The sequence below is a fragment of the Glycine max genome, chromosome 18 (assembly GCF_000004515.6).
Source record: "Glycine max cultivar Williams 82 chromosome 18, Glycine_max_v4.0, whole genome shotgun sequence".
NCBI lineage: Eukaryota > Viridiplantae > Streptophyta > Magnoliopsida > Fabales > Fabaceae > Glycine > Glycine max.
This window is the reverse complement of record NC_038254.2, coordinates 28067117-28086742: the sequence shown is the minus strand read 5'-3', so window position 1 is coordinate 28086742 and position 19626 is coordinate 28067117. Positions and strand designations below refer to the sequence as shown.

The window sequence follows — 19626 nt, the reverse complement described above, 5'->3', positions numbered from 1 at the left end:
TCACTTTTGCCGTTAGCATCAATAGCGAACCAAGAATCAAAATCGAGTTGTGTTTTTATTTCTTTAATTCGTCAAGTATGAACTAGGGTTTCATAGAGGAAGATCACATCTATTTGATAAGTTTGAAAAAGGTCCTAGAGGGAGGGAACTACACTCAGGTTGCCCAAACCCAATAATTCCAATTGAGGAGAGTCATTGTCCCTAGTGGGCTTGGCAGCTAGGGCCCACCATTAAAAAAGGTATTTCGTGTTTAGGGTTTGATATTGGTTGGGGAGTTTCACACAACTTTTCATCTATGGCTATTCGTTGGGTGATCAAATTCGAATTAAGAATTTTATTTTCTATTAGCCTCCTTTTTTTATCACCAATAACGAGCTCTTGATTGCTTTTATTCTCCATAATCATTGTATTGTGAATAATGGGTGTAACCAATTTAGAGTTTTTAAACACATACTCCATAAATTCAATACAATTTTTGCTTGCCTCTGGATTGGCAATGAAAGCACAACCATTGTCATTAATGCCATTGTTCCCTTGTCTCCCTTCACTCTAAAATTTCCGTGAGCTTATGTCTCTGTCGTCACATAAGTAAGATCAAACACCAATTCCACCATCGGGTCGAATTTCAGCTCGCAAAGCAGTCCCCCAACCTTGGTTTCCATCATCTTGGGACATGGATAATAGTTTGCAACAATGATCTTCGATGTGGCCGAGTAATCCACAAAGATAGCAATAAGAGCCAAGCTTTTCATACTTGAAAGAGACTTCTTTGAGTTATCCTCTTGATTTCCTGGTTTTTTTGGATTTCATAAAGGGCTTTCAAACATCAAGCCACACCCTAATTTGCTTGAAAGATCAAAGAAAGTTTGCATTGTTCCTCTCATCATATTCCAAAAACTAGCCTAAGTAATTCCCTATTCTCTCACCCACTTCTTGGGACATGAATCCCACTGGTAGATGATGAATTTGGATCTAGAAAGGTACATAAATAATGGAACACTTAATGGATCTTCCCCCTCTTTGATGGCTCCCAGTATCAGTAAGTTTTTGTCAAAACTCCATGAACCTCCTTTTTGATTCTCTAATACTCCACTGCATGATAGAATCAAAATAGAAAGTGAGCTGAATCAAGCTCATCGGTTGTGTCTCCTTGAAGTGGTTTCCATATCAATGACATGTGTTCCTTCATAATTTGGTTGCAAATAGTTTTATTTGATAAGAATCTACCTACAAGATAGAGAGATATATAGTCTACTAATATTAGAAGTACAATGTAAAAATATATTATAGGATTATATAAATTTTAATTAAAATAAAATTAATATACAAATTACTATATAGAAGAATATTGCAATAGAAGTTATATATTAAAATAATTTTTTTAATATAAAATTTATATTTTTTTAAAATATATTAATTTTCCCATCATGGGATCTAATATTACTAATAGTTAATATTTAATGTAATATTATTAAATGTGATTTTTATGTAAGTTATGTTTTAATTGTAATTTTTTTATTTCCTATGCAATAAGGAAAATCAAAGGATTCCAATCACTAAAAATATTGTATACAAAAATGTGTTTATTAATATATAATGAATACTAAAAATATTTTGTTTTTAATTTATTTAGGTTCATATTTATCAATAAATGTTATAAAGAAACTTGTATAAATTTATTTTGTATATTTAACTTATACTCTCAACAAATTATTTTCTTTTTATATCAAATTCGGCTGTTTATATTTGAAAGTTTACAAAATTATATTTATTATTCAATTCTCTCTCTCTCTCTCTCTCTCTCTCTCTCTCTCTCTCTCTCTCTCTATATATATATATATATATATATATATATATATATATATATATTGTGTAATCCATATTTATATCTATTCCTCATATGTTTAACCTTAATAGAGTAAATTCATTTAGGTGTTTTTTTTATAATCATTGATTTTTTTATGTGAAAAGACTCTTAAATATTCATATTTATATTTATATTTACTGCATACCATTTTTATATAATTATGCTTAAATATATTTTTATATCAAAATATCGTTCATTTATTTAATAATGATAAATAAATATTTTTAAATAATTATATATTATTTATTTTGCTTTAATTTATATTTATATTCATTCGTCACCCCATAACCATACTAAGACAAACCCATTTGGATGATTTTTTTTTTATAATTATTAGTTTTTATATATGTTAAAAGACTCTTATCTTATATATTTATATTTAAATTTAGGTATATAAATTTTATATGAATGATGTTTAAATTTTTGTATACCGCAACATCCATCATTTTTTAAATTTGAAATTATAATTTTTTAAGACTATTTTATATTCTATTTATATTGCGCTAATTTATATTTATATTTGTGTGTTGCCCAGGTAACCATAGTAGGGCTAATCGATTTGGGCAATCATTTTTTTCATAATCATAGATTTTCTAAAGTCAAGAGAGTATTCCCTTATATTCATGTATGGAAAAAAAAATCTATCCTAAATAATTTATTAGCTAAAATTCACAAGCTTAAAAATTATTATTTTTATTATAAAAATAGTAGTTGTAAGATTAATTATAAGACAAATAAATATATTCAAAATACACTTCTTTTATTAACCCAAAATTTTAAATGTGCTCATAAAATTGTGACAACTTTATAACATACATAAGGTTTTTTTTTGTAACATTGTGTTTTCATAATACTTGATTAAGTGGTTTTAATTAAATTGTAAGAGGAATTTAATTTAATTTAAGTACCGTAATTGATTAGTTAATTAATTATGAGATGATGGTGTGGTGCTTGTATATATGATTATGTTTATGTATGCCAAAACCTTGTTTTAGGTATGAATAATAAGTTTTAGAGTATTTGGGCTGAGATGAGTGGGACTTGAGTGATGAGAAGAGAAGAGTCATAGACTCAGCTTTTAGTTGATACAAATCTTAACCACATCACAAAGATCCACCATTAAAGAGTACGAGACATTGAAAATCCTAGCACAAAGGACCTTGTAGTTGTGCTTCCTTTGAGTTTTAGGCTCATTTCAGTGGTAAGAGACCCTCTCTTTTCCCCTTACATCCTCCATTTTGGTTCTCTTCTATGAGCACTTTCAGAAGCTTCATAAAAGTGTCACTTTCAAGGTTTTCTCCAAGACATATGCTTTATGTATGATTTCTACATGTTATGTTATATATGTGATGATAGTGGATTATGCTTTAATTGTTAAGTTTTATTCCTTTTTAGTATGCTTGTTTTCGGTAAGCTTACCCTTGTGTTATTGTATGTGTGGTTTGTGCTTGTGATGATCCCGTATCTGATGTATGTGGAAGCAAATGGATAGGAGGTGACCCTGTGTCTTTTTGAGACTTCATGGATAAGTGTACCTGGACGTGAAGATGTGATTTTCATTTCTTGTTTCCTTTTTATTGTTATTTATATAGTGTTGATCAGCTTAGAGTCTAGGAAGTTTATCTTCTTTAGGTTGTCATGTCTATATGCGTGGTTTGAGGAGATTTGAGTTGCTCTGATGTTGTATAAGTTCCTGTTATGTTGGAGTGTTTTAGCTTTTGGTCTTTGAAACGCTAGAAATTTACAAGTATTATCATAATTAAATTAATCAAATAGTTTTAATGAAATTAAAATTACGTCTTCCTCCTGAGATAGTTCATAGTTCCATGTAATGGTGGCAGGTTGTTACACTTATGGTATCTGAGTTGATCGTGTCTTTTGGGAACAAAACTATGGGGAATATGTCTATCGTGTAGCTTTGGTTGTTTGCTTGTTTTATTATGGGAATCTTTCCAAGAGTCAAGTATGATGTTTTGGGGGTACTAGTTGTGTGTTGGATCTCTAGATTGAGTTAGTAATTTCTCTTATTATGTTGTCTAGTCCACTAGAAATTGTTACAATGTGATTATGAAACTGATCATCTCAAAATCATGTTTGGGCATTGAAGGTGGAAGGTGATGTTGTTTGACAAACTTATTGAAAAATAAATCCTTAGTCTCTTTTTTTGTGTGTTTTGAAATCATTTTCGTGAGAGAATGATTGTTGATTGTCGAACCATATTTAGTTGATTCTATAAGGAGATCATTGGCATGATGTTTGTTGTGCATTGAGTACAATTATTCCTTGGGGAGAATAATTGTAGTCAACGAGTGTTGTTTTGCAATCTCACTATAATCCCTAATTAGTCTGCACTATTAAAGAAGACTTGTAGTGAGATAAAGGTTGTCTTAGTTCTTCGTGCGAGAATTCTTGAGTCTGTGATGTATCGATCAGATGGATTGCGATAGATGAAGACTTAAGTGAGGTGAGGCTAAGATTCCTTAGATTGAGAACTAATTTCAAATAGAATATGTTGAGGCTAGTAATCCTTAGGCTAGTACTATGTGCTTGATGAGATTTTTTTTATAACCTATGATGCTTTTATGATATTTTTTGTTGTTATCTATGTGTCTTTTTTAGTGTTTTAACATGTTTGATGTAGTTTGAAATTGATTTTCTTTTGGAAATGAATATGGTGTTTTATTGTTTTCCCCAAGGTGGTTTTACAGAGGTTTGAGATTCATAAGTCTTGTTTTCTATATATGTTGTTGTGTCTCTTCATGTAAACATGCTTTAACTTGTTTGATGTTGTCCATTTATGTTGTTGTGTTTTCTCTCAAGAGTAGCTTTTTGTTTTCAAAATTGATTGGTTTAATTGATTGAATTGCAATGTATTTCACTCGGTTTTGCTTATCTCATGTAAAAAAATGAACTACATCTTTTGATGTATCATTTCATTGTATAACCCAATGTGTTCTAAAATCATTTTGTGAAGTTGTTACCTTAGAGTCTCTTTGTTCTCTTACATTATCTTTAATCACTTGTTGATTTAAAAGTTAGTTGTAATGCATGTGATTTTTTTTATATAAAATCTTTTAGAACTTAATTCTAAAGGCGAAGAAGCATTTAGTGATCTCTTAATTTCGATAGGAAGATTTACTACTTCCTCTTTTATGGAAATCATTTTTGAAAGGTTAAATAGTTTTCATACATTTCTTTGGTTTTGGAATTTTGTTTTCTGAAATATGAAATTGATTTCAAATTTGTTATTAAAAAAACAGAAGTTTGTCACTTTCATCTTGTTTTTTCGAAAGCGGTAATATCTTTCTCAGACCTTTACCCTTGATGAAAATTTGTTTTGCCATCTTTCTTTGGTTATAACATGGATGTTCAAGGGTTTGATAAAGTTTCATTGTTGCATTAAAAATTTCATCATCCTTGTTTTCGTATGAGTTTCATTTCAATGAGACTTTGCATATTTTTGCTTCTTAGTGGTATCTTCCATTCTTCTTTGATGAAGTTTTATGCACGACCTTTCATTGTTGTTTTTAGCCAACCCTTATCTTAGAGGTTTCACTCTCTAGTCTATTGGTAGGGTGACATTGTGTTGATGAGGGAGTATGAGATGTTCTTGTCGAGAACACCCAGTTATGAGATGATGTCAAGCCCGTGTGTTTACCAAACCGAGTTAGAAACTTGTAGGAGTTGATCCTCCAACCCTAGTACTAGATTTTGATGTCAACCACGAGATGACTCCTTTTGGGGACTATTCTAGAAAGTAAGCATGTTGACCTTCACTAGTAGCCAATGGTAAGAGGAGTAGAGCTTTAAGTGATGGCTAGAACCCAATAATTGCTTAAGCTAAGATCTTGTACCTTTGGTAAGAATTGGCATATTAGAAGATATTACGATAAGAAGAGAAAGGATAGTTTTCTGGAGTAAGACCCTATGTTGCGAGAAGCCTGGTGATGATCAGAGTGAGTAGAGTGATGAACCTTGGGGAAATATCTGGTTATATCTAGAGCAGTGACATACACCTTTCTATGCTTTTAAAAAAAATGTTTTGAGATGTTTGTTAGATAGCTTATGGGTGTGTCATTTGAAAGACCTAGTGTAAAAGAAGTTTGATGTTTTAGATCATGTTGAACGTTTTGATTCATGTATCTTTTCATGCGATTTGAAAACTCATTGAAAAATGGATAAAAAAAATGTGGTTTATGTTTTTTTTTAACTTGTTGAAAGTTTAAGTTCAACCCCTTTTTATTTTGTTTTGAACACTCTCTTTTGAAAAATGGATGGATTTGCATGCTTTATGAAAAATGAGTTTTCACCTTCATAAAGTTGTTTGGAATTCATGTTTTCAAAAAGGAAAGAGATTTATGGTAATGATCACACTTTTATGCAAAAAGTGACACAGTACTAGCAAGATGGAAAATTGGTTTGGAACATTCTATATGGGAGGATTAAGGTTAGGGAATTTAGGTGAGTCACTCCATGAAAAGGGGTGACTTGACCAAATGAAAGATTGTTGGGGGAGAGGGGGGGGGGGGGGGGATCAAGACCTTTAGAGAGTGAAATAGTTTTGTACCTTGGATAGTGCTTACATTATTCCCTTAACAAGCAAATTTTGAGGGCACATTTTTTTCTTGTTGGAGAGTATTATAACATTGTGTTTTCATAATTCATGATTAAGTAGTTTTATTTAAATTGCAAGAGTAATTAAATTAAATTTAAGTGTTGTAATTAACTGACTAACTATTTATACGATTATGTTTACGTATGTGAAAACCTTGTTTTAGGTGTGAATAGTAAGTTTAAGAGTGTTTGACTTAAAATGAGTGGGCCTTGAGTAATGAGAATAAAGTGCGTGAGCTTAGGAAATGATGAAGTGTGAATAGAAAGAAGAGGTAGAACCATAAACTTAGCTTTTAGTTGATTCAAATATAAACCACAACACAAACACTCTTTTCTTCTCCAAGACAACTCACCATCAAAGAGTGTGAGACCTAGAAAATCCTAGCACAAAAGATCTTGTAGTTGTTCTTCCTTTGAGTTTTGGATTGATTACAGTGGTAAGAGACCCTATTCTTTCCCCTTTTCATCCTCCATTTTGGTTTTCCTCCATGAGCATTTTTAGAAGCTTCATAAAAGTGTCACTTTTAAGGTTTTAATGTGTTTTATGTTGGTTTTTTAGGGATTGGGTGGCGTGGGTGATGTAGAACTGTTGTAGAATTGAGGGAAGCTTTCATATTGAATCCAAAGTCTCCTCCTTTATTTCTCTTCTTCATCTCAAAGCTAACTCATCGAGTTTGATAGGTAAGAAAAACTTTACTTTGATTGAATGCTTATTTAGGTGGTTGATGCTTGAAAATATTGTTTTGGGGTGTGAAATGATTGGTATGTATGGTTTATGATGTCTAATTTGAAATGAGTTTGATTTAGAATCCATTTTGAGGTTTTACTCAATAAATTTGAAGTTCTACAAATGTTTACGATTTAGCCAAGGGTGAATTGTGATTAAGTAAAAGTGTCTACCAAGAAAATGTGATTGTTGGATTTCAGGCTTAAGAGTGGGTGAATCTAGGTTTAAGCATGATTAGGATTAAGCATATATTAATCTAAGCTTAAGCATTATTAAGCTTAAGAGTATATAGATTTAGGCTTAAGCGTGATTAAGCTTTAGCATAGATAAATCTTTTTTTTTTTTGCAAGCAAGCATAGATAAATCTTGGCTTAAGCGTGAGTGTCTATCAAGTTTCTTTTGGGGCATTTCAATTGAAATTCAATCTTAAATGCTTCTTGAGGTAAATGTGAACCTTAAATGAAATGAATGGAGTTGATTTATCATTATTATTATGCAATGAACTTTATTTTATGAACTAATATAAGATGATTATGATATGTTATGTTTGGGTAATTATATGTACATGGGAACTTATAAATACTAATTGTTGAATTGATGATGCAAGTACATGTCTTAATTGTTGTAACATGAAATACTCTCAATTTGGTATGAAAAAATATTCTTTTTGAATGCATAACTGTATAGACTATAATGTTTTGAGAAAGTGATATGAGATGTGGATGAGATGATGTTGTATGTAATGTGACATTGAGAAAAATATGATGTTTTGAGAATGTAAATCATGAGATTTTGATGATGTCAAGAAGAATTAAGAATTTGCTTGAGAAAGGGGGATAATGTAAATCATGCAAGCTTTGATGGTGTTGAGAAGAAATCACATGTTTGTCATCATCAAAAAGGAGGAGAATGTGAATGTATGTATACATGATTTTGATGATGTCAAAAGAAGAATCAAACAAGGCTCATTTTGCTTCAAGATTAATACAAGATTGTTTCAACAAACAAAGCCTTGAATCAAGATTTCTTCAAGATCAAGCCTTGCCTCACAATGAAAGGTTTCAAGTCATTCAAGGCACATGTAATCGATTACCAATACATGTAATCAATTACCAATGGTTTGAAAGTGTGTAATCGATTACACATCATATGTAATCAATTACCAGAGACTCTGAACGTTGGGAATTCAAATTTTAAATGAAGAGTCACAACTGTTCAAGAAAAATAACTGTGTAATCGATTACACTAATTCTGTAATCGATTACCAGAGAGGATTTTCAAGGAATATCGCCAACAGTCACATCTTATCATTTGGATTTTGAATGGCCATCAAAGGCCTATATATATGTGTGACTTGGGATGAAATTGCAGAGAGTTTTGCTGGTCCAGAATGTCTTATCCTCTCAAAAGAAAATGAGAGAGATTCCAAGAGAACTTCATTGTCAAATGCTCTCTCGAGAACTCTTGGGCAAACACTTGCAAATCCATTAAGAGTTCATCCATGGATCTTCATTGTAATATTCTTCTCTTGAAGAGAGAATTCTTCTTTCATTCTTCTTATTCAATGAGATTGGCTAAGAGACTATGAGTCTCTTGTTGTAAAGCATCTGAACATAAGGGATGGATTGTCCCTGTGTGGTTCAGACTTTGTAAAGGATTTTACAAAGATAGTGGAAATCTCAAGTGGGTTGCTTGAGTACTGGACCTAGGCACGGGAAGTGATGCAATCCTCCCTAGGAAGGGACCAATCACTAGAACCATGAGCAAGAGGCTCCAAGAAGATTGGGCTAGAGCTGCTGAAGAAGGCCCTAGGGTTCTCATGAACCTTAGGATAGATTTCTGAGCCCATGGGCCAAGGTTGGGTCCAATTATCTTTGTACATATTAGACTAGGATGTCATTATATTTGGTCCTTGTATTTAGGGCTCCATATTGTAGGTAGGGTACCCTAAAAATATAGGATTTTTCAGCCCTTGTATTTTTGGGCACCTCGACTAGTTTTTGTATTATGGGGTAGTTTTGTAATTTCACATGCACTAAGTGGATATTTGATGTGTGTGGTTGGAAATAAATTTAATTGAATTGGTAGAAGCCCAATCCAATTAAATTTTAGAGGGGGAGGTGAGCATTTGCTTACTACACCCCATTGCCACATCATATAGTCACACTTTGTGCATGTCCTTCATGCTTTTCATGCCTCATGACACCTAAGCACACTTAGTGGAGAATATTGGAATTGATCTTGGATTAGTGGGCTGAACCATAACTAGAATTCACTAATCATAATTAGTGAAATTTTGGCTCCAAAGTTTGGCTCCACAAATTCAATTTCAAATTCAAGTGAAATTTGAATTTCCCTCCAATTTTGTGTGACACTTAGGCTATAAATAGAGGTCATGTGTGTGCATTTTTTTGAACTTTGATCATTTGAATATTAACTTCAGATTTCAAAGCTCTTTTTGAGCACAAAATTGCGTGCTCTTCTCTCCCTCTCCCTTCATTCATCTCCTTCTTCCTCCAAGCTCTTATCCATGGCCTCCTATGGTGGTGAGATTCTTCTAGACTCATCTTCTCCTTGAAGTGGCGTCTCCTCTCTCTCTTCCTTCTCCATTCCGCTGCCATTTATCTTCCAAGAAGCAAAGGAATCCATTGATGAAGAAGATCCTAGGCCTACAAGCTCCAATGGAGCTTGCATCAGGAAGTGGCCGAACCAGTATAAAATTGTGTTTGCATTCTCTCTTCCCTTATCTCATTTATGTTATTGCAATCAATTTTGCCTTGCATGTTTATAGAACATTATTAAATTGATTGTTGTTGCTTCTTCTGTATTCTAAGCCTATCCCTCTTAAGATTATTGAGGCCACAAGGTCTAACAGAGATCATAGTAAATATTGTTTAATGAGATGAATTGAGTTGAAATATTTTTATTCTCATGTAATTCACATTCATATGATGAGATCAGTATTTGATTATGAGAACTTGTGTTGTGAAAAATCTCATGATGTTAGATGAACTAGTTGAGAGTTTATGATTGTTGAGAAATATATGAATGGTGAATTAGTAAGGATTGACGATGGTAGATTAATGTAATGGTAATGTGATATAATGCTTAATCATAACATACATGCATTGATAAATGACATTGCATTTGAGTAGGCATGTAAGTTAAGGGTGCTATGAAGGCACTCATCTTAGTGTTGGTGGTTATCAGTGGTGGCTACAAGAATGAGCCTATAGAATTGATGATTGGGCAAATCCCTAGATAGGTTAAGGTCTTTGCAAGCCTTACTGAGGTAAGTCACTACCCATGCTCATCTATTTTTGATAAAACCATCCTTCTTCCATAGGGTTAATTCGACTATCCTCGAATGGTCAAGGTGTGACTATGTTAAGGGATGTACTTGGATTAATCGCTCAAGGTGAAATTTCCTGGGAACAAAGAGTCAACATAACATAACATGATAGATAGACATGTGCATTGATAATTATGACTTGAGAATGATGTGTTACTTGATGAGTCATGAAAATACTGTGATGTTTGATGATGGATGAACTAATGATGACAATGGTGTATGATGATTGAACATTTATGTAATGGTTGATGAATGGATGATTATTATAAGATGTCATATTATGAGAGTTCTAAAACATATGTCTTATGTATGATTTCTACATGTTATGTTATATATGTGATGATAGTGGATCATGCTTTAATTGTTAAGTTTTATCCCTTTTTAGTATGCTTATTTTTGGTAAAATTACCCTTCGTTGTTGTACATGAGGTTCGTGTCTATGAAAATCCCATATCTAATGTATGTGGGGAGTAGATGGCTAGGAGGTGGTCCCGTGTATTTTGGAGACTACATGGATAAGTGTACCTGAATGTGAAAACGTGATTTTCGTTTCTTGTTTCCTTTTTATCATTATTTATATAGTGTTGAATGACTCAAAGTTTAGGAAATTTGTTGGACCTTGTGGCCTCAATAATCTTAAGAGGGATAGACTTAGAATGCAGAAGAAGCAACAACAATCAATTTAACAATGTTCTTTAAACATGCAAGACACAATTGAATGCAACAAAATAAATAAGATAAGGGAAGAGAGAATGCAAACACAGTTTTATACTGGTTCGGCCACAACCCGTGCCTACGTCCAGTACTCAAGCAACCCACTTGAGATTTCCACTATCTTTGTAAAATCCTTTACAACTTCTGAACCACACAGACAACTCATCCCTTGTGTTTAGGAATCCTTACAACTCAAGAGACCCTCGGTCCCTTAATTAATTTCATTGAGTAAGAAGAATGGAAGAAGAATTCTCTCTTCAAGAGAAGAATATTACAATGAAGATCCATGTAAGAATCCTTATAGATTTGGCAAGTGTTTGGCCAAGGATTTCTTTTGAGAGAGCATTTGACAATGAAGTTTTTTTGGAATCTCTCTCATTGTCTTTTGAGAGGATAAGACATTTTGATCAATCAAAACTCTCTCATCAATTTCGTCCCAAGTCACACATATATATAAGCCTTTGATGGCCATTCAAAATCCAAATGATAAGATGTGATTGTTGGCGATATTCCTTGAAAATCCTCTCTGGTAATCGATTACAGAATTAGTGTAATCGATTACACAATTGTTTTTCTTGAACAGTTGTGACCCTTCATTTAAAATTTGAATTTCCAACGTTCAGAGTCTTTGGTGATCGATTACATATGATGTGTAATCGATTACACACTTTCAAACCATTGGTAATCGATTACATGTATTGGTAATCGATTACATGTGCCTTGAATGACTTGAAACCTTTCATTGTGAGGCAAGGCTTGATCTTGAAGAAATCTTGAATCAAGGCTTTGTTTGTTGAAACAATCTTGTATTAACCTTGAAGCAAAATGAGCCTTGTTTGATTCTTCTTTTGACATCATCAAAATCATATATACATACATTCACAAAATTTATCTTCGTAGGATTGTCATGTCTATATGCATGGTTTGAGGAGATTTGAGTTGCTCCAATGTTGTAGAAGTTCATGTTATGTTGGAGTGCCATAAGGCACATGGTATTTTTAGTTGTGTATATGTATCACGTGATGTTTTATCTTAACATCTTGCGTTTAGGGTGACCATGAAAAAGATGACGAAAGTCACAAATCAAAGGGGGCGTGATTTGGTTTTTAAATCAAATCAAACTTAAAAACATAATTTTGAAAAACTTTTGCTTTCAAGAATCGTATGAGAAGCTTTTGTTAAAATTAATATCTAATCAATCACCTATACATAATATCCTTTTGTTAAAGTTTTTTTCAAAAATAAATTTTCTTTAAACTCAACAAATTATTGAGAGAATTGAATATACAATCCATGGAAGCTCCATATCCATTCCTAGAGTGATTCTTTAATAAAGAACAACCAAAAACCATGTATCAAGCTTTGCTCTTGTGCAAGGAGTGAAGAGAAAGATGATATTTTTAAACAACAATGGTCTCCAAAAATTATGTTAGAGCAAATATTAATACAGATAGGATTTAATGCCATTGCTCAACATTATATACCCATCACTAACCGAAAGTGTAACTTAATATCATTGTTGAGCGATATCTCCATTGTTAGGAAATATTGAAATTGTTTCTGTTCAATAGTTATAACTTTTTACATGGCACTATGCCTTTATTCAATGTTGGTGACCATGCAAATGCTAAGGGATGTTGCCCAAAACCCTAAAAACATGCAATTTTAACAAAAAATATTAGTTTCTATTTTGTCTAATTGGTATACTTTCTTATGAAAAAAAGGAAAAAAGAATTTGATTAAAGGGCTGCACTGTAACAAAAGTTTTCAAGTTTGTAGTTAGCCCTGTTGCTTTTCAAGTAACATATGCATTTATTGATTGTAACAAATAATTTCTTAATCATTGCTAAGTGATTTTCAGTATTGATATTGAATCAAGTGATTTTCAGTATTGATATTGAATCAATTGATTAAAATTTTAAGTCGAAAATTGCAATAAGTCTTATAAACTTTGAACTGTTTTTAAGTTATACTAAGAAATTTATTTAAATATAAATTGAAAATAAATTTTAGACAAATCTGAAATGAACTATTGTAATAAATTCTTTCAAACACTTATCCAAATATACTTATGCCTCAAGATAAGTCTAAAAAACTTATTACAAACTAGCGGAATGTACAAAATTTGTCCAAATTTAACTTATTAAGCCATTTTTGTACTACAAAAGTTATGATGGAACACGCATGATACAGCTATTGAAAGTTATGTTTGCATTCAAGAAAACATCTATTTTTTCTTTTTAAAAAATTATACGAATGTAGTGTGACTTTAAATTAAACGCAAGCTTCATGAGTCGTGGCCAATATAAGAAAGGGTTGGAGAGAGAGAATTGAACGGAAACCGGAAAGAAGCAGGTGGAGAAAGAGGTCAAGAAGTGAAATGATGAATTTTTGCGAGATGGTGGAGATTGTCTTGTCGGGTTTGAATCCCCCTTACTACCAAAATCCAAACCCAGTGGCAAAAACAGTGGAACAAGACAAATCTGTGACAGGGACCAAAGCATTGTTCTCGTTCTTAAGTTGCGGACGGCACAAGAAAGAAAGGGAGTGATAGAGGATTCTTATCTAAGAGAAGAATGAGGGAGCGTTATTTTAGCTTCTTGTGTCGTGATGCATGATGTTGGTTTCCATGTCTTGGGCAAGTTCTATATGTGTATGCATACTTGTCCTTGAAGCTCCACACGTACATGACATGACACACCGATATACACTGATATCATATGTAGCTTCTTCTACAATGTTTATATGTATAGCATATGTAGAATCTTAACTTGGAGTGGAACTCCGTCAAATTTTTAAAATAAAAAATGACATTATTAAAAGTGATCTTTCAAGTTATCTAATAAATATCAATCATCCACAAAATTAGTGAATATTCCATCCCAATATGGTGAACTCATGGTAGCAAAATAAATAGAATCTTAATATTAACATGTCATTAGAAACTAAATTCAAATTCTTTAAGATCTCAAAAGAAAACCCTCCATTAAAAGTATATAGAAGAGGATTTTCAACTAAAAGTGGTGAGTCGGGATATTTGGAAGAAATTAATTATTAATAAAATTAATAAATATTTTATGTCAGTCTTATGTAAAATCCTAATGAAAACCAAAATAACACTACAAGAATATAAAATGATTAAGAAAACCAGAATATTGGCGGTGTTTATGTTTGTGGTCATACATATGATTGCTTGCTGTTGGATAGTGGGGGAAAGTATCAAGTGATGAAGAATGGCGGGGCCAGAAGTATCGATGTAGGAATCATGAGAAGTTGAACAGAGCTTCTATGGGAGATAGATAGATAAATGTGTGTCATGAGCTTCTTGCTGTTTTTGTAAGTTGTAAAATGACAGTTTGAGCCACCAGCAGAGTGAACAACAAAAAGGAGAGTTTTTCTATCTGCAACTGTCACGTTAATCACGCGGCCTCATGTCATGTTTTCTCTGTATATGTCTCTTGCCGTGATCCATGAGTCACTGAACCCACATAGCTTATAATTTACTTGAACACAAGTACTTCATCTATACGTTCATGCACAAATATTTTATGAGGAATGCTAGTTATGTACAACAAATTTATTCACCATTTTTACACAGAAGGGGAGAGATATGAATAAAAAAGAAAAGAAATGTGTGATAAAATTGATGTAACAGAGACAAAGGAAAAATATCATATATAAAAAATATTGTATGAATAATATAAATCATATATTTATTTAGATGCTTGCAATATATATAGGTGTACTCCTTCTATCATATGAAATTTAATTAAGTCTAATAAATAATAAAAACATATTAAATGTAATAAAATGTAAGAATGCGGAAAGAGGAAATTTTTAATCAAAAAGGAAGTGTACGGAAAATTAATAAATTCTGAAAAGTAGGAAAAAGAAAACGTTACCTGAGGCAGATTTAGAAAGAGAATATATAACTTACAGAGTAGCAATTAAACACATGTACACAACACTTATTTGTTTTGATGGAGGCAAAGAGTTTGCAACCATAGTGACCTTTTCTACTGAATCATGAGGAAAGGGAATGTTGCTATATATTATATATTAGCTTTGTCTAACCAAGACGATTGATAAAGGCCTCTCATGCTTTAGTTGCTTTTTTTCTTTATTTGAAGAAATGTGCATCCAAAAGATTATTCAGAGAATTAAACCCACGTCTACTATAAAGATGAGAGTTCAATATTTTGGATCAATCCATAACTACTTGTGTGAACTCGCGTTTACTTGCTTTAAAATCTGAAAGGAAAGACTCATTTTCTGTATATGTGAGACATATATATTACACAACTTTGTGAGATCGACCATTTTAACTAAATAATTTTTCTCTCACAGTTTTGGAAGTGTTTTATTTGCATGCTCGCATAATGTATATATATACAAGATAATGATATATGGGGGATAAAAAAGAATGTCAATCTAGTCTTTTAAGCATTTGTGGGGTCTATTTTTTCCTCTCAAATAGTGAAAGTAAGAAATAAAGATGGCAGAACCGGAAGTAAGGAAAAGCAAAACCTTCAATTCCTACTTTGCTTTGCTTTCCCTTTCCCATTCTGTGACATGATGCAGAATCTCAATGAGTTGATGCTCAGTGACATTTAGCACGGATTTGAGGGCTCACTCTCCAACATTTAGATGCCACATTTTTCTCTCTCTAGCTAGCTCATTCAAACCTTGGTAGTGTTTCATTAAACTTACTTTCAAACCACCCCTTTTTCAGACACCAAATCACACCCACACTGTTACTAATTATTGCAAAAAGAACCTTATAGTATCATAGATAGAGGGAAATAAAATAATTAGTATATTTAACAGGCATTGATATTACGGACTAATTAACTTGCAAAAGCTACACTCATCAGTCACTGCCACTACGGTGTGTTTTGTGTATATTGCATTGATCAGCAACTGAAGGAACCTGAGACTCAGCTCTCTGATGATGCACACAGAGAGTGACACGCTAGACAGTGGTAAATTATTATGAGTTGGTTCTTTTTCTTATCAACTAAATGCAAAAAAAATTAAGAATAAAAATGAAAGGTAGTTTGAGAGCATTGAAGTCCCTCGGTTTCAATCAACAAAAGTCCAAAAATCCATTGCGGATTCCACAGATATATCGAGGGAAACAGTAATCTTATCACCGACCTCTTGAGGAAAATGTTATGTAAAGACAAAACTCCCAGTTCATCAAATTTGATCAATACTCGACTACAATTAAATTCGTTTAAAAACATTTAATTTTAATGTGATCTCAATTTCTAGAACATCTGTTGAAACAATGAATTTTAATCTGTCAGCACAATTTCTCGATTTATTGTTGAAGTACATCCGACACATGAAGTGCAGTGGTAAGCAGCCAAAGCTCGTTTAATCCAAGGATGACGTATGTTATTGGCAACACTATTAATGAGCGAGGAATCTAAATAATTATTTATATATATATATATATATATATATATATATATATTAATTAAAAACAAATACAATCATATTGAATAACATGTATTTCATATTGATGACTATGTACAATTGAACACATAGCTATGATCTTAATTCTTATCTTTAAATATCCTTTCTATATATATATATATATATATATATCACAATTTGAACATTTGAACATTCGAACATAACATAAAACAAGAAACTAACTAATTAAGTAATTAACATAGACCTAATTAAAAGGGGTTTAGACAATTATAGATTTGTCCTAGCTAATAATTATAATTTCTTCCATTTTTTTCCTTCCAAGATTAAGAAAAACTAGCTATCTCTACCTCGATATCTAATTCCTCTCTCTTAATTCTCCTTTTTTAGTCAAATCTAGGGCAAAGCACTGTATTGTTGTTGCTGCTGCTGAAAATTCCCCCAAGCAAGGGCATCACTCCAATTGTTGTTTGCATCATTAATATTAATGTTAATGTTGTTGTTGCCATTGCCACCACCATTACCTGTTGAGGGAAAAGAAGAATTCCCAAAGAACCATTCGGTGGGTGGTGCCACTGTTGTAACTGAAGCCCCACTTGGGCCTTCTGTTACGGCACTGCCGGCTGGCAAGCTCTCTACTGGCTTCTGAAACATAACGGGGTTCATCACCAGTTTTTGATTCTCGAACCCATTAACCGTTTGAGGAAACGAAACGCCACTGTTTTCATCACCCTTGTGGTGGGTGTCCCCACCGGACATCATTGTCGCGTAACGCTGCTGCTGCATCTTCAGGTGCAAGTCCCGGTTGACGCAGCTCAGTGACTCAATTGAAGAAGCAAGGCTGCTATGAACATTCAGAGATTGCTGCATGGACTGCATTGTACTGTTTAATGGATCAGACAGTGTCGAGCTTTGAGACCGACCCAGCGCCCAGAAGTTGTTGTTCTGGGCGCTGGGCGGGGCAATGCCCATCAAGGAGTTTGACAGAGCAGCTGGAGGAGCGTCAAGTTGAAACAAAGCTGATTTAACGTCCAGGAAAGGCGACAACTGGTTGTTGTTGAACAACCCTGTGTTTATGATTGTTGGAATGTGGTGGTTTGTGTTGAGCCTCGAGGGGAAGGGCAACGCGCCGAGGTTGAATTCAACCGAGGGCGGAACGTTGAGGCCGCGAAGGCTGAATTCGGTGGTTGAGAGTCTTGGTGATGAAGATGACGAAGAGGAAGAGGGCTTGACGACGGCCCTTTTGTTCTTCCTGCAGCCGCCGCCTATCGGGACGCTGCGCAAGGCTCCGCCGTTGGTCCAGTACCTTCTGCAGGTCTTGCAGAAGTGCCTGGGCTGGGTGAGGCTGTAGTTGTTGTAGTAGCAGAACTTTGTGTTGGATGAGTCGCATCGCGGGCACTTTACGCCTTGTTCCGGCGCTGGCCTTGTTGTTGTGGTGGTGATTTTTCGGCCTTGTGTGGCATCTTGGTCTTTTGGTGCTGCCATGTTCTCTGGTGGCGGCACCATTGAGAGAACATAGAGAAAGAAAGAAAGACAGAGAGAGAGGGAGTGAACTGTGTAGGTTGGGAAATTAAGGTTAAATCAGTTTTGGTTTCTTAGAGCAATTGAATTGTTTCATGGAAGAAGAGGATGATGAAATCTTGATGGGGGCTTGTGATTGTCATCAAAGTGGGTGATTGAGAATGGATGGTATATGTGTGTGTATATATGTATGAGGTAATTGAAATGGGCCTGTTAAAGGGTACAAGGGAATAAAGAAAAGCCATAAGCTTTGACATATGGATATCGAATACAAGAGACAGATCACACTAGTAAGATGATACCGTGGATGCTTTGTGGAGAGAGAATGACAAACAAACAGAGAGAGAAGAGAGAACGTAAACGTGAGAAACGTAGCTTGATGATGCAAAACTGTTATGGCATCCATAATGAGATCCACTATTATAATACTACTAAAAACAAAAAAAAATTAGGCCTTCATACGGTTAATTTTAATGAGAGATGTGTATTGGAATTTGTTGAAGAATAATCAGAGAAATGTTGCTTCCTCCCAGAGTTTTTATAACATTTTTTATTAGTATCAATAATTCTATCTCATTCTTCTTTTATTTTCTTTATTGTGAACTGAAAAAATGTTACAAAAATATTATTTCACTAACAATCTTAATTGTAGTCAGCAATCAAATCACTAGCTAGTACCAGTAAAAGCCCGGTAAATTTAATAAATAGTTGGATCTTCAATATCTTAAAAAATATATTACTTTTAAAAATTAAAATATTTTTATACTTTCATCCAATTATAAATTATTGTATATAATAAATTTATTAATTTAATAGTAATTATTTCAAAATATTATTAACCCAAACATAATTTTAAATTAGTTAAATAACTTTCCCTAATCATGTATATATATTAAACTCTTTAATATTATAATTACATAGATATTCACTAAAAAAAATACTTAATACAGCGGAGAAACAATTTATATGATATTTTTGACAATTTGTCACTAAAATTTTATTGGCGGCAAATCAGTGACAATTGAAAATTGCCCTCAATAACGAATTTTTTTCACTAATGTTATAAATTTTGTAGTGATTTTATATTAAAAAAGGATTGTAGAGAAAGTATTTATTTTAATATTTTTTATTTTAAAAGAAAATAACTTTTATTCTCAACTGAATGATACTCTTTAATGTATAAAAAGGATAAGTATATTCATTTATATTGTTAATACTTTTAATTTTATGTTACTTCAAATATTTTTATACTCTTATCTAATCATAAATTATTATATAAGATAAGTTTGTTAATTTATATATTAATTTAATTAAAAAATATATTTATAATTATTTATTGATTGATCACCTAAAATGTTTTACATAATTAAACTCTAAAAAAATAGAAGAAAT

The 19626-nt window shown here is 32.8% G+C and overlaps 1 protein-coding gene across 1 annotated transcript; it reads right to left on the bottom strand.

Annotated features, from left to right (window-relative positions):
* Nucleotides 1–17109: 17109 nt before the first annotated feature.
* Nucleotides 17110–18219, bottom strand: LOC102663483 (dof zinc finger protein DOF5.7). Its single transcript, XM_006603317.1, has one exon. It carries the CDS (start codon nt 18217–18219, stop codon nt 17110–17112), a length of 1110 nt encoding a protein of 369 aa, XP_006603380.1.
* Nucleotides 18220–19626: the final 1407 nt, after the last annotated feature.

What these genes read in the sequence shown, in the direction of transcription:
- LOC102663483 (XM_006603317.1), bottom strand. Translation starts at nt 18,219, where the DNA reads ATGGTGCCGCCACCAGAGAACATGGCAGCACCAAAAGACCAAGATGCC.